The 16,021-nt window shown below is 46.4% G+C and overlaps 3 protein-coding genes and 1 pseudogene across 3 annotated transcripts; 3 read left to right on the top strand and 1 right to left on the bottom strand.

Moving 5' to 3' along the window:
• The first annotated feature begins 1,558 nt into the window (after positions 1-1,558).
• Positions 1,559-2,830, top strand: LOC112889170 (exopolygalacturonase-like). Its single transcript, XM_025955657.1, has one exon. The coding sequence runs from the start codon at positions 1,559-1,561 to the stop codon at positions 2,828-2,830; it is 1,272 nt and encodes a 423-aa protein (XP_025811442.1).
• A 3,283-nt stretch (positions 2,831-6,113) lies between these two features.
• Positions 6,114-7,358, top strand: LOC112890682 (exopolygalacturonase-like). The gene has a single exon (XM_025957529.1). The coding sequence runs from the start codon at positions 6,114-6,116 to the stop codon at positions 7,356-7,358; it is 1,245 nt and encodes a 414-aa protein (XP_025813314.1).
• A 1,783-nt stretch (positions 7,359-9,141) lies between these two features.
• LOC112891143 (exopolygalacturonase-like) lies at positions 9,142-10,654 on the top strand. Its single transcript, XM_025958076.1, has 3 exons — positions 9,142-9,660; positions 9,785-10,306; positions 10,418-10,654. The coding sequence occupies exons 1-3, from the start codon at positions 9,202-9,204 to the stop codon at positions 10,652-10,654; spliced, it is 1,218 nt and encodes a 405-aa protein (XP_025813861.1). The 5' UTR covers positions 9,142-9,201.
• Positions 10,655-10,875: 221 nt separating this feature from the next.
• Positions 10,876-12,786, bottom strand: LOC112888720 (annotated as a pseudogene).
• Positions 12,787-16,021: the final 3,235 nt, after the last annotated feature.

The following is a 16,021-nucleotide window of genomic DNA, read 5'->3' as shown; positions in this document are numbered from 1 at the left end:
GCAGGCTGGAGGATTGAGATCTACGTTAAAACAAGACACGAATCACTACCGGATTCAGGGGCTTTGCCGAGTGTCTAGGACACTCGGTAAAGCCCCGATTACACTCGGCAAAGACTTTGCCGAGTGTAACACTCGGCAAAGGGTACTCGGCAAAGACGTCTTTGCCGAGTGCCAAAAAGCACTCGGCAAAGAGAAGCACTCGGCAAAATGTAAATCGAAAAAAAATCCAAAAGATGAAATAGGAAAAAAAATTATTAGGGGAGGCATGCACAGCTAGCTAGTGACCCATCTAATGGGTTGCACATTTTTTTCAGCAATTTTCCAAGTTGTCGATGATAGAATTCGAACTCACGACCTTCTACACACAAACAACTCCCTCTACCACTGCACCATTGAACCACGTGTGTCAACATTACGTTTTTATTCTCCACATATTATAATTAACCGAGTGTAAATTGTTTGTTTGAGATAGTAACTAAATTCAAATGAAAAAGTTGTTAACTACAAAGTGGCATAACTTTTCGAGATCTACAACTTTTATTTTGGTAGTTTCCTCATCCGAGATCGTTTACAAAATTTGAATTTCAAATTTGAAAACTTCAAACGTATTTTAATATGACACAATGATTTCAAATCAAAACGTTGTCAACTACAAACTTTCATAACTTTTTGAGATCTACAACTTTAATTTTGATGGTTTTTCCATTCAAGATCATTTGCAAAATTCGAATTTTAAATTTTCTATATTCAGATGTAGTTTTTGTTGATAAGATGACTTCAAATTAAAATGTTGCCAACTGTAAAATCTTATAACTTCTCAAGATCTACAAAGTTTATTTTGGTTATTTTGTCATTTCTTCATCTGACATGATAATTCTAATATTGTTCACAAATCTTATATATCTCTCTTCTAGTTTCATAAACTACGAGAGAGAGATATGTTTTGTAAACAAATTTATATTTATTTTGTCTAATGAAAAAATATCCAAAACAAGAATTGTGCATCTTGATGAGTTATACAACTTTATAGTTGAAAATATTTTTATTTAAATTAATTTACTACTTCAAAATATGATTTGAAAATTATCTTTGCCGAGTGTCTGAGAAAGGCACTCGGCAAAGACGTCTTTGCCGAGTGTCGTTTTCGGCACTCGGCAAAGACACTCTTTGCCGAGTGCCCGAAAAAAAACACTCGGCAAAATATTTAACACTCGGCAAAGATCTTTTTTCCGGTAGTGAATGTGAACTTGAAAATGAATACTTGGTCACAAATGTTTGAAAAAAAACACTTGCACTCGAACACAGGTCTTACATTTGCATATTGATTAACCGAGAAATTAAAAGTCTGAAACTAAACATGTTTGGTTTAATTTATTACTTATTACTACTTTCTTTCGTCGGAAATAAAGTAGTGTTGGTGAGAAGATGGAAGAAAAACTTGAGGCCGCGAGTGAAGCCTGGTCCGAAAATAGCGAGTTGCCAGGTGACCATGCCACAAACATAGCAGCGAGGAGCCCGTCAGCAGCAGGTATATATAGGCCGGAGCCATCATCGAGCAATGCAAGACACAAAGTTTCCTGGCAAAATAGCCTTTCCCAACAGCACCATGCTGAGAGCCCTCTTCCTCCTGGTGCTTGTCTGCGCTGCGCATGCTGGCGGGAAGGCGAAGGAGAGCTCCTCCGCTCCGGCCGAGGGTGGTGGTGGGTCCTGTGACGGCGGGACATGCGACATCACCAAGATGGGCGCGACTGCCGGCGGCAAGACGGACAGCACCAAGGCTGTGCAGGAGGCATGGACGTCGGCGTGTGGCGGCACCGGAAAGCAGAAGATTATGATCCCCAAGGGCGACTTCCTGGTCGGGCCGCTCAACTTCACGGGCCCATGCAAGGGTGACGTGACCATCCAGCTGGACGGCAACCTGCTTGCATCCACGGACCTGAGCCAGTACAAGGCCAACTGGATCGAGATCCTGCGCGTGGACAACCTGGTGATCACCGGCAAGGGCACGCTCGACGGGCAGGGGCCCGCTGTGTGGAGCAAGAACTCATGCGCCAAGAAGTACGACTGCAAGATCCTACCCAACTCGCTGGTTCTGGACTTCGTGAACAACGGCGAGGTGTCCGGCATCACGCTGCTCAACTCCAAGTTCTTCCACATGAACATGTTCCAGTGCAAGGACATAGTGATCAAGGACGTGACGGTCACGGCGCCAGGGGACAGCCCCAACACGGATGGCATCCACATGGGCGACTCCTCCGGGGTCAGCATCACCAACACGGTCATCGGTGTCGGCGACGACTGCATCTCCATCGGCCCGGGTACCACCAAGGTCAACATCACCGGCGTCACCTGCGGCCCGGGTCACGGCATCAGCATCGGCAGCCTTGGCCGGTACAAGGACGAGAAGGACGTGACGGACATCACGGTGAAGGACTGCACTCTCAAGAAGTCGACCAACGGCGTCCGGATCAAGGCGTATGAGGACGCCAAGTCGGTGCTCACGGCCTCCAAGATCCACTATGAGAACATCAAGATGGAGGACGCAGCGAACCCCATCATCATCGATATGAAGTACTGCCCCAACAAGATTTGCACCGCAAGCGGAGGCTCCAAGGTCACCGTCAAGGACGTGTCCTTTAAGAACATCACCGGTACGTCCTCCACACCCGAGGCCGTCAGCCTACTCTGCACCGACAAGATCCCATGCAGCGGAGTCACCATGGACAATGTCAATATCGAGTACAGCGGCAAAAACAACAAGACCATGGCCGTCTGCAAAAACGCCAAGGGTAGCGCCACGGGCTGCCTCAAGGAGCTCGCCTGCCTCTGAGCTATATCCAGGCCATTTATTTCGTTCCCTCCTCCTTTGCCATCCATTGATATGATGGCAAGTACTACCACATCTACATTTTATATTCTTTGATTTCTCTTAGGAGTTAGTAGACATAGAATAACAATTCGTGCGACCCTAAAAATGCATGTAAAGCACTGAGATGATGTATATTCCATGTATGTACTCGAGCCCTGAGTCATGCCAATTTTTTTTGTTTTCCCTCTCTTTACACACTTATTGAGTACGAGTCATAAGTGCATTCACTTTCGCGAAATCAATGTTGCTTAGAAGAGAAATTTTTTATGAAGTTTTCTGAAGATGTTGCTGAGTTTTAGAGGTACGCAACCCCCGGTCGATTGCCTGTGAAGTCTAGAGCCGTCGCTTCCAGAATAAGTTGTATATTTCTGACAGACTTTTAGTCATTATAAGTCTTTTTTATAATACTGATGCTTATTATTCCATTATGACGTTGCTATATTTATGAAATATAATCCTGGCATATATATATAACTATTATGCATTTGGTTTTATTTTAATAATCGGGTGTGACAAAATTAAAGCTAGATGTATACACGTAGGACATGAGATCGTATAATGATTGTATAGTCTCATCGCTCGACAGCCTAGTACACTATCTTTGCAATTGGCTTGGTCAATCAAAGGGGTAAAATAGACCATACTACCGTACTGACTCATCCATAAGGATAACAATAGTTCGGTTTCGGGTTGGATATCCGTGGGTTTCGGATCTAGCGGGTTGGATTTGGGTTCGGGGATGATTTCTCACCAATGGTTCAGGGTTCAGGGCTTCGAAACCTATCGGGTTTGGTTTCGGGTTTGGTTTTTCATCCGTGGATACCCAATGGATATCCATTTGGAATAAAAACTCATGTTTTATAGTATACTAATAATAAATTTATTTACTTAGACTATTAAATTTATTCTAAATTGACTCAGGAAATTATTTACTATTTATTGCCTCTTATTTATACATATGAATGTTATATATATCATGTATATGTTTATAGAAAGTACTTATTGCTCATACTATGTAAGCGGGTTTTGAGTATCCAATCGGGTTTCGGGTATCTACGGGTTTCGGTTTTGGGGATGGATTTTCATCCAAATCGGTGTTCGGGGCGGATTCAGATGTTAAGTTCGGGTTTCGATTTTGGATGCACAGATACTGCCACCCGATCCGAATCCACCCCGTTTACTAATCCAAAGGGCATGCACCGCTGACATGCCAAGAGCACATGGCATATCAAGTAAGTTTAGGGACCAATTTGATCCAAAAGAGAAATTCTAGGGAATTAAGTGGCCTATTTCATAGTTTGGAGACCAAATTGATCCTTGGAGCAAAGTTTATGACGTATATAGCTATTTCGCCCTTTTTTATAGAGTCGGTATATAGCTATTTCGCCCTTTTTTATAGAGTCGGTTTGGTATGCAATTTACACATATCTAAGTTTATAGAACTATTATACTATCTAGTTTCTTTATTTATTTAGCCCAAACTTTTTAATCAAAATACTGATACCATCTACTTCAAGTAATTTGGATAATTAAACTTCAAGTTTTAAAATTTATGAAAGATATATTCTATATGGAATATCCACATCTACTGGAAAATTTAATTACTCATTCATCCAAGAATTCCCCACATTTTAAAAAAAATTGTATCCATTAATACCAAATTATACACAATGAACTAACATGTTTGTCTCATTTATTGATGTACAAACCCATTCTAATTGGATAAACTAGTTTCTAATTGGATAAATTCCATATTGAACCAATTTTATATTGATTTGCTCCCCCTGATCTCAGCCTTCTTGACGAGTAGAAATTAATTAATGACAACTAGGTTATTTTTCCACATATGAATACAATCCACAAAAGGGACATCACGCTAGCTGATTGATACGATGCTGGGAGCAGCCTCAAACAGGAGAAGCTTGAGTGTGCATAGCATGCATGCTAGCTATTGCAGTGATAGGAAGAGCGTGGTGGATTCATGGCTACAAGCCAACATGAAACGGAGATTATGTAATGTCCATGCAAGGACTGTTGATTAATGTGATGACATGCCGGTCATACTTAGGGGAATGAAACATTTACTGGTCATTCTAAGCAATACAATAATCTATGAATTAGAAAAGTTATGCGCAGAGCTACACGCTTAGTCATTACAGAGAGACCATGGCTATGAACCAACTTGCCTGTTGGTTTGTCCATCAATCTGATTGGATGAGACTCCAAACCAACAATCTGACAGAGTTAGGGATATGCTTATAATATTTCTCAACTTTATCCACATTCTTCATATGCCTCTATGACCCAAATTTCTCTCCTTTTTCATACAAGAATAGCATTTCAAGCATGATCTACGAATCATTTCAAATGTTCCACAGATTTGAATTATACTGCTAGATATGTTAAAAAAAACACTTGAAGATTGTTGTAAAACGTTGGATCCTCTCTCTCACGCCTCTCATGATAAGCACAAAAACAAAGTAGAAGACAAAAGTATGAGGGAATGTTTCTTATTCTCTGAAGGTCGATGATTTACAATGAAGACTTCACTCGTATATATCATACGTTCCTTTTACTTTACTTTCAACTTTAGGGATTTTTTTTTTGCTATCTTCTTACATAACCACCTAAGGTTCCAACAAAAAATAAAATCTTTAATTAACTGAAGGAAATAAATTATTTCACTGAAATAAGAAGTCCCATAGAGCAGAGACTCGTCACTTCAATTAGTCCCCATGTTCTTCAAATGGACCTTTTAACCGTTGAGAGAGTTACCCATTGCGGTATATATATGAGGGATACCCAGTAAAGGTTACAAGTAAACCAGATATGGAGATGGCAACTAAAGTTGTTGTTTACATGTTTATAGAATTTCAAGATTACAATGATCTATGAAAAGCATGTCTAGTATTGCTTCTCCAGTTGCAAGTCTTAGTATATAGCAACTTGTGTCGAGACTACGTAGCAACTTATTGACATGGAGGGCGGATCACATTGGATTGGGATCTGCGTTGAAACAAGAACGGGGCGTGTGGATTAGAAATGAAACATTAGGATCGAATGGAACAGGCCGGAGAGGCAAAAATGGAACGAAAACTTGAGGCCGCGAGTGAAGCCTGGTCCGAAAATAGCGAGTTGCCAGGTGACCATGCCACAAACATAGCAGCGAGGAGCCCGTCAGCAGCAGGTATATATAGGCCGGAGCCATCATCGAGCAATGCAAGACACAAAGTTTCCTGGCAAAATGGCCTTCCCCAACAACACCATGCTGGGAGCCCTCTTCCTCCTGGTGCTTGTCTGCGCTGCGCATGCTGGCGGGAAGGCGAAGGAGAGCTCCTCCGCTCCGGCCGAGGGTGGTGGTGGGTCCTGTGACGGCGGGACATGCGACATCACCAAGATGGGCGCGACTGCCGGCGGCAAGACGGACAGCACCAAGGCTGTGCAGGAGGCATGGACGTCGGCGTGTGGCGGCACCGGAAAGCAGAAGATTATGATCCCCAAGGGCGACTTCCTGGTCGGGCCGCTCAACTTCACGGGCCCATGCAAGGGTGACGTGACCATCCAGCTGGACGGCAACCTGCTTGCATCCACGGACCTGAGCCAGTACAAGGCCAACTGGATCGAGATCCTGCGCGTGGACAACCTGGTGATCACCGGCAAGGGCACGCTCGACGGGCAGGGGCCCGCTGTGTGGAGCAAGAACTCATGCGCCAAGAAGTACGACTGCAAGATCCTACCCAACTCGCTGGTTCTGGACTTCGTGAACAACGGCGAGGTGTCCGGCATCACGCTGCTCAACTCCAAGTTCTTCCACATGAACATGTTCCAGTGCAAGGACATAGTGATCAAGGACGTGACGGTCACGGCGCCAGGGGACAGCCCCAACACGGATGGCATCCACATGGGCGACTCCTCCGGGGTCAGCATCACCAACACGGTCATCGGTGTCGGCGACGACTGCATCTCCATCGGCCCGGGTACCACCAAGGTCAACATCACCGGCGTCACCTGCGGCCCGGGTCACGGCATCAGCATCGGCAGCCTTGGCCGGTACAAGGACGAGAAGGACGTGACGGACATCACGGTGAAGGACTGCACTCTCAAGAAGTCGACCAACGGCGTCCGAATCAAGGCGTATGAGGACGCCAAGTCGGTGCTCACGGCCTCCAAGATCCACTATGAGAACATCAAGATGGAGGACGCAGCGAACCCCATCATCATCGATATGAAGTACTGCCCCAACAAGATTTGCACCGCAAGCGGAGGCTCCAAGGTCACCGTCAAGGACGTGTCCTTTAAGAACATCACCGGTACGTCCTCCACACCCGAGGCCGTCAGCCTACTCTGCACCGACAAGATCCCATGCAGCGGAGTCACCATGGACAATGTCAATATCGAGTACAGCGGCAAAAACAACAAGACCATGGCCGTCTGCAAAAACGCCAAGGGTAGCACCACGGGCTGCCTCAAGGAGCTTGCCTGCCTCTGAGCGATCCAGGCCATTTATTTCGTTCCCTCCTCCGTTACCATCCATTGATATGATGGCAAGTACTACCACAACTACATTTTATATTCTTTGATTTCTCTCAAGAGTTAGTAGACATAGAATAACAATTTGTGCGCGACCCTAAAAATGCTTGTAAAGCACTGAGATGATGTATATTCCATGTATGTATTTATGTACTCGAGCCCGAGTCATGCTGTTTTTTTTTGTTTTCCCACTCTTTAAGCTATTAGACATAATACTATGTACTAGAGTCGTCAAATAATGGATGCGACCACATTCTACAAGAAGTTCTTGGCATATTATTTCCGGGTTCTCTTGAGAAGGTTCTCTTGAGAAGTATTGCTTAGTATATTTTGACCTATATTGCGAGTGTTAAGTATTGGGGGACATCTAGCACCCGAATTTTTCACTGTAACCATTGACACGAGTGTTAAAAGGAACTGTAACTCCTTTGTAAAGTTATTCTAATTCCAATGTAAAAAATAATTTTTTGCGGGTCCAATGTAAAAACATCATGCGTCAATAAGAGAATTTAAACACATGATTCCTTTTCTACCTTATATGCGTTCTATCATCCCTAGTGCACAAATCTAAGGTGTAAAAGTTCAGGTATTAGAGCTCTGTAAAACGCTAAAAAATTATCCAGCAATAGCTCAAATTTTGGAGTCCTTAAAGACCAGATGGGGGCTGTCTCCATTTCCTGAGGCCCGTAAAAGTGACTCCAACTCTAGCTATAGGCCACATTTCTAAGGCCTCCTCCAATGGTGCCAAGTCAGCTAGCTTGTAGGACTAAAATATAATAGTTTGTCTAGATGGAAGATAGAGAAAGAGAGGAAAGAGAAGAACTACCTCTTGATCAAGAGATAGTCACATACATGTATTCCAAAAGTATGGCTGATATGTAGGTCCACCTATACCTTAAGTTGTGTGCTAAGGTTAGACAATTAAAGAAATGATCTCTTATGCTATCTCTTAATTGCTACGAGCTAGCAGTTGGCTCAACCTTTGGAGGAGGCATAAGGAAATGATATGACATCATATCATTTTCAGGTTCTCTTGAGACATGTTACTTAGAATATTTTAACTTATGTTCTAAGCAATATTTCTCGATCCGTAAATATCATAGGTCTCCTTATCTGAATCCCCTTCTTCTACCAGTTCCATAGCTTGTAGGAATTTGGTGCAGTCGGATTCCTTAGTTTCTTATTTCCCATCAAACCAAGCACAATGCTTTAGTTGTTGTCTTATGATTTTCGCGTTCTCTTGAGAAATATTACTTAGAATATTTTAGCTCATATCGAAAACGCCTCTAGCACCCGAGTTTTGATCACCATTATCATTACTGAAAAGATTAGACAGAAAGAGGTAATTGCAGCTCCTAGTATGTCGAGTAATTCTAATTCAAATATAAAATGCATGTGCCAAAGAGCCAATTAAAAGCATTATTTATTTTAAATATTATCTTTGGAAGGAATTGGTAAAAACTCCTTTTGCCAATCAGGAAACACACACGTTGCAACTTGCATGTTCTTCCTTCAAACGGCGCTTTTTACATGACAGCCTCGATCGGATTATTTCCTACCTACTTGGACCAACCGCTAGCAGACTCGTGATGCCGAGACAAATCAGCCATGAAACAAGGCAAAGACAAGGTGCGCATGGCAAGAGCAGCTCCCTAACAGACAGCACTACACAATTATATGCAGTTCCAAGAATTCGTTGGGGCGAATGCCAAAAAAAACAGAACAGTATACTACGAGCCATAAATCATGCTCCGCGCAATGCATGACGCGTTGCTTCTCCCCTCCATAGGCGCCGAGCAGCCATGGCGTCGCGCTTGGGAGCTCTGCTTCTCCTCCTGGCCATGGCGGCGGCGTGGCTCGCCGCAGACGTCGCCGGTGCCGTCGGCCCGGTCTTCAACGTCACTGACTTCGGCGCGGTCGCGGACGGGAAGGCGGACGACTCCAGGGCGTTCCTGAGGGCGTGGATGAAGGCGTGCGCGACGCCCGGGAGGCCCGCCGTCGTCGTCCCCAGGGGCGGGAGCTACCTGCTGCACCCGCTGGTGTTCCGCGGCCCGTGCAGGGGATACATGGAGGTGCGCGTCGCCGGCGTCCTCCGCGCGCCGGCAGGCCTCGGCGCCTTCCGCGACTGCCGCGAGTGGGTCCACTTCTCCAACGTCGACGGGCTGCTTGTCACCGGCGGCGGCACGTTCGACGGTCGCGGCGCCACCGCGTGGGCGCTCAACGAGTGCCCCAGGAAACGCGACTGCAAGCTCCTCCCCACCGTAAGTTTCATCCGCTAGCCGCAGCACGTTCCCCCCAGCGGCACGGATCTCTGACCGTTTGATCGGAAGATCGACGGCTCTGATTGATTTTGCGTGACGCGCATTTTCCCCCCTGTTCGTCCAGTCCATCAAGCTCGGGCGCGTGAGGAACGCGACCATCACGGACGTGACGTCGCTGGACAGCAAGTTCTTCCACGTCACGGTGGCCGGCAGCCACGGCGTGCGCATCCACCGCGTCAGCATCCGGGCGCCGCGCGACAGCCCCAACACGGACGGCGTGCACATCCAGGGCTCCTCCGACGTCCGCGTCACCGACTCCGCCGTGGCCACGGGCGACGACTGCGTCTCCGTCGGCCCTGGCACCTCCGACGTGCTGGTGTCCGGGGTGACCTGCGGCCCCGGGCACGGCATCAGCGTCGGCAGCCTCGGCAGGTACCCAGGCGAGGAGGACGTCCGGCGGCTGCGCGTTGCCAACTGCACCATCGCCGGCACGTCCAACGGCGTGCGCATCAAGACGTGGCGCGGCGGGTCCCGGCCCACCGCCGTGTCCGGGCTCGTCTTCGAGGACATCGTCATGCGCAAGGTCCGCAACCCCATCATCATCGACCAGGAATACTGCCCCTACGCCTCCTGCCGCCGCGAATCGGTCAGAGCAAACTAACTGAATCTCTTGCCGGTCCATCGATGCAAGCAGCAAGCTGCTGGATCTATCACGAGACGCTCACGGTTTCGATCGCCGGCGTGCCCGTGCGTGCAGGAGCAGCGCCCGTCGGCGGTGAGGATAAGCGACGTCAAGTTCAGGAACATCCGCGGCGTGTCGGCGACGCAGGTGGCGGTGAAGCTGTCGTGCAGCGAGGCGAGCCCGTGCCGGGGGCTGGAGCTCAGGGACATCGACCTGCGGTACGTCAGGCGCGGGGTCGCCACCCAGTCGCAGTGCGCGCACGTCGCCGGCGGCGTAGTCGGCGGCACGCTCGTCCCTCCCTCCTGCATATGAAGGCTGCCGCCTGCTGAATGCTCTGGATCCAAGAACTGAGACAGGGCGAATTTTTGCTCGAATAGTAGTTCGTAATTGGTAGCATAGCCACTAGCCAGAACACCGCTGTACTGTAAGCTCTAAACAGAATTCGTTAAATTTCTTGACCCAAAAAGAAAGAAAGCTCATCAATTTTCTGACGGCCAGGATGCCTATGAGGCTATGATCCACTGAATGGCACAGTAAACCGTACAGGATTCAGGGATCTGAATCCCCTTGGTCTGATCGGGTAAAATTAGCGCACATTAATTTTTAGAACTAAAATTAGCATACGGTCTTCTTGAGGAAAAAAAAGTAGCATTCTTCAATCACTAGGATCTACGGCCTGATTCCATGGTGTCCAATGCTTGGCTACTCGTTCTCATCTCCGTTCCAGCACGTCCTGGAGAAGAGTCGAGCGTCAGTGACAGGTGCCGACTCGAGCTGGCTGCTGACTGGACTTCGATCTCGCCCTCGAGGGTAAGCATGTGCTCGAAGTAGGAATGAGGCCAGAATCCTGAAACCCAACCGGCAACAGTATCAGTTGTCTAATAAGTGTCCATTCAGAGGATGAAACGTGAGATGATAACATTGTAATGTTCAGACAAGGATGGCAAGAAGGTAGATCAGAGCAAACAAAGGTACTTCGGTCTGACAAGAAAGAGTGTTGTGGTGTGCTGAATCTGAATGCGACTGTGCACCTACGCTGCCGGCAGGAGGGTCATACCTTGTTCACCGGAGGGTGGTGGGAAGAACTGTAGGTAGCAGAAGGACGCGACCACCAATCCTGCAGGAGCAGAATTACAGGGAGCGGAGCGTGACAGACTGACAGTGCGATCTTCAGAGACCGGAAGAGAGCTTGGCAACGACAGATGATGGGAGGCAATGCGATTCAGTGGGCACACGTACCGAGGACTCCGGCGGTGAACACGTCCTGCCAGTGATGCCAGTAGTCGTCCACCCGCGACACCGCCACCATGGCCGCGAGGAGCAGCGGCATGGCGACGATGCAGAGCTTGGCGACGTGGCCTCCCCGGTCGAACGCCTTGATCTTGCCGGCCAGGTACCACGACAGGAAGCCCAGCCCGGCGAACGACCCTGCAATGCCAATGAGGCCAGTGCTCAGTGTTGGATGGAATGCAGGAAACGGAGATGGCCTCCAGAACTCTTGAGTGATGGATGTGACTTACATGAAGTGTGGCCGCTTGGGAAGCTCTTGTACCCTTCTTTGATCAGGACTTTGAGGCTTGAGCAAACAAGCGGGTGAGCTCACCGGCAGTCCGTCAGGAAAGCAGCGCCAAAAGAAGTTGGGGCGCGGCCGGCCGACACCATCCTTGATGGCGTCGGTCAGGATGGCGGTTATAAGCACGGAGAACAGAAGCCCTGCTCGTGCTCGGTCACAACAGCGTGTCAGCAAGACATCAACTAAGCCAACTGCCAGTGCACACCAGGCACAGCTGCAGAACACGAACAAGAATGGCAGGTGCAAGAAAACTTGCCGAGGATGGCGTGGTGCAGGTCGTACACGTTCCTCCTCCTCACGTATATCCCGGCGACGATGGCCATCGGCGCAAAGACGGCGAGCACCTACAGAGAGAACCAGCAAGGTTCAAACCCAACAGGGAAACGCAGACGCGTACCTCGTTGGTTCACGCGCGCACGCACGCGTCGCACCGGCACGGCCCAGACGGGCACGGTGTTGTCCTTGAGCGGGTACCGGAGGTCGGCCACCCTGTCTTCTCCGACAAACCGGTGGAAGGCCTCGATGGCATTGAGCGCGCCGTCGAGGGCGACGAGGACGGCCAGCACGACCCAGTCGAGCAGGTGCAGCCTCGCGACCCTGGTCCCGTGGGTCTTCAGGTAGAGGCGCGGCGCTCCCAGACGGGCGGCGGCCACCGGCGGCGGCATCGGGCTGCGGGACAGCCGACGACGGAGAGGACGGGGACGAGATCTGAATCAGTCTGCGCGCAGGTTTCCTGTCAAGAAGCCATGGATGGAGCACGGGAAGGGATTGCAAATGCCAAATGCGAATGATGCGAAATAGACACGAAGGCTAGCTCGTGGAGGTCGCAGCCGCAGCGAGGTGTCGGTTCCAAGTTCGAACTTGCCCTGGAGCTCAGGTCAGGAGTGCTGGAACGGGCGCGTGACTCTAGAATCTCTGCAACTTGTTCGTCGTCTCAGGAGAAGCGAGGGGTCACTTTTCATGTGACCTCAACCTCGGGAGTCCACCAAAATAAGTGGCGCTCTCTGACAAATGCGCGTGCTGAAGACCATTTTCTTTCTTTTTGTCTGCTCCCATGCATCGTCTCTTCAAATCTTAAGGAACAAGGAAGGACGGTAGGGAGATCCGACAACATGGACACCCATCCAAGATCACCAAGGAAACACACATAGCCTACATGGCAGCATGTGAATGGAATAATCACAAGACTCGGAGCCATAGGATCAGAATCCGACCGTCCATTTCTTTTCCTTCTACCTGATCCTTTTTTCCCATACAAACTTTGACTCCCCTGAGCAGCCTCACCTCCATCGTCTCTAGATCAGTCTCAGTACATACAGTTTCATGTACTATTATCAAGACTGAAAACTAGATAACTCTATGTGCTAAGTGTTACGAGGATGAAACTCCTATTACATCTAATGAAACCCCCTCCTTCTCTCTTCTTACTATGTTAGCAAAATTGATGATGTGGCATAGAATTTATGGCTATGAAACTTCCAGTAAAATTGGCCGGGGCAGACGCTATGATACCGAATGTTATCCTAGACGCTAAACGGAAAATAGTCGGCCACCCTTTGTTTACCGCTTAAACGGGATGTTTAAACAGAATTAAACGGTCTAAATGGTTTTGTACAGTATCACTAAAATATACATATTTATGCATTAAAAAATCCAATACTCAAATAAAATCATATATTTGTGTATGTAAAACACTCAAATATTCTAATAAAATACTTATTTATACATGTAACAAATTAAATATATATATTTATGCATATAAAAATTTCAGTATACATATTTATGCAGGTAACGAATTAAGTATATATATTATATACGTAAAAAATCAAGTTTATGCATGTTAAAATGCCTAAACGGCCCATTTAGGACGTCTAGACCCGTTTCAGACCGTTCCGTGTAGCCCGTTTAGACTTTTTTCCATTTTTAACTGTTCACCATTTAACCGACCGTTTAGAATCTAAACAAGACAGATACCCTTCGCTTACCGTTTAGTTTAATTTCCATTTAGACGGCTTTTTGGTCGTTTAGGCGAACACTAATGATACCTCCACCCTAGCAGCACCCATCCGGAGACGCAACGCCGCGCACGTTTGGAAAACGTGTTTACCATCTTCCCTTCTTTTTTTACAAACAGGATTAGATTTGAGCTTCAAATATTGAATGGAATAAGCAGCGTCTGCAATGAAGGCATACTTGGTAGTAACTCCTGTAAAAGTAATAATACAACCGAAAAGAGATAACTGAGCAACAGGCCAACAAGGGCCAACGGCCCAAGCCCAATGCAACAACTCAAGTAGTTTCTTATTCTTTCATTCAAGATCCTTTAGATGAGCTAGTGATTAGTGAATTAGCTTGCTTGTTTTTGTTTGAGCTGTGTCCCTTATGTTCTTTTCATCTATTGTATACACGTGCATCAAAGTGGTTTAGACATATCCAAGCCATATCTTACGCAAGTCAGTCTAAAAAAAATACGATCTAGTTACTAAAAGCAAAAGAGCAAATAAAAATTGTGTTGTTCAAGTAAATATTACCAAATAGCCCTGCCAAACAGGCGTGGAGTTCGCACCATTTGCAAAAAAAGCATGAACGCACATGTTTCACATCAGAGTTAAACTATTTTAACCATAAATTAGGAAATAGGAGGTATTCTCATGCCAACAGTCCTTCTCTATCTTTTTGCGTGTTTGAGCGTAGACCCACGTATATCAAAGTTGATATTGTGCGAAAAAGAAAATATATAACTCTTTTGATAAATTGTGCAGCTATAATGGTAATAAATGTGTAAGAAAATATTTTGCGTATGAACTTTAGTTTGTAGTTTTTCCTATTTATTTATTACACATTGTTAACAAAGATAGATGTATTACTTTTAGATATGTGAAGCCAATTTCCATGTAGACATTAAATTTTGAATAATTTTTTGGTGAGGCGAACTGCGAACACCATATCCACAAACATATCATGGGTACACTTTGAAACTATCTATTATGCTTTTAATCAATATATTGCATATCCACATGCTTACAACGAAAAAGATTAAAGTCAAAAGATAAAAAGAAAACGTGCTAGAATCCCTCAGATTTAAGTTTTTTTTCTAGTGGATTGTCTATTGCATCCAACTAGCCTACTTATTTTTCCTACCCTACCACGATCAAACCATGTATGCACCGGCTTTTGCCCCCTACAAGTGTGGACACGGCGCCCACACTCAAACCGAGCCTGTTTCCCACCATCAGTCCCTCAGCCTTTATCAGCATGACCTAATTTACTGCGCTGTTAGATTATTTTGGATCAGCATCCTAATCTACCAACTAAATGTTTGGTGGCCATGAATTATGATCTTTTCATGTAATATATTGCTGGACAGAATCTTAATGGCTGCAGCGAAACTAAGATGTGTATTTGTATTGTAAGTTACGTGTGCTTTAAACAAAAAGAGAGTTGTCATGTTATTTGTCTTTATTCTTTCCTTTTTTGATTTTTGAGCCTTCATTGGTTATGTGTGCTTTAAATTTGTTGGCATTGTTGATGTTAGAAACATAGAACCAAAAATGTTTTGCCATGTGTATTTCCTGGCTCTTTTTTATGAGTTCTCAACCAATAGTATCCATGCGTCTGTCATTTTTATTTTTATTCTCTCTTCTTTCTTCTCTGGAGATATGTCAAACACTATGCTTGACTCTTATCTATAATGGTCTTCTGTATGATAAAGTGTTAATGTAACAAGAATGTTGCAACACTTCTAAGCTGGTATAGTTTATCATACATTTAGTCACTGCAGGGCGCGCAAGGCGCGCCCAATGGTCTAGTCGTCTCTTCAAATCTTAACGAGCAAGGAAGGACGGTAGGGAGTTCCGACAACGTGGACACCCATCCAAGATCATCAAGGAAACACACACAGCCTACATGGCAGCATGTGAATGGAATAATCACAAGACTCTCGGAGCCATAGGATCAGAATCCGACCGTCCATTTCTTTTTCCTTCTACCTGATCCTTTCTTCCCATACAAACTTTGACTCCCCTGAGCAGCCTCACCTCCACCTAAGGATGGCAACGGGTACGAAATATCCGCGTACCCGCGGATACTAAATCCGACGGGCGCGG

The sequence above is a fragment of the Panicum hallii genome, chromosome 4 (assembly GCF_002211085.1).
Source record: "Panicum hallii strain FIL2 chromosome 4, PHallii_v3.1, whole genome shotgun sequence".
NCBI lineage: Eukaryota > Viridiplantae > Streptophyta > Magnoliopsida > Poales > Poaceae > Panicum > Panicum hallii.
The sequence above is the reverse complement of the archived record's forward strand: the minus strand, read 5'-3'. Positions and strand labels throughout refer to the sequence as shown.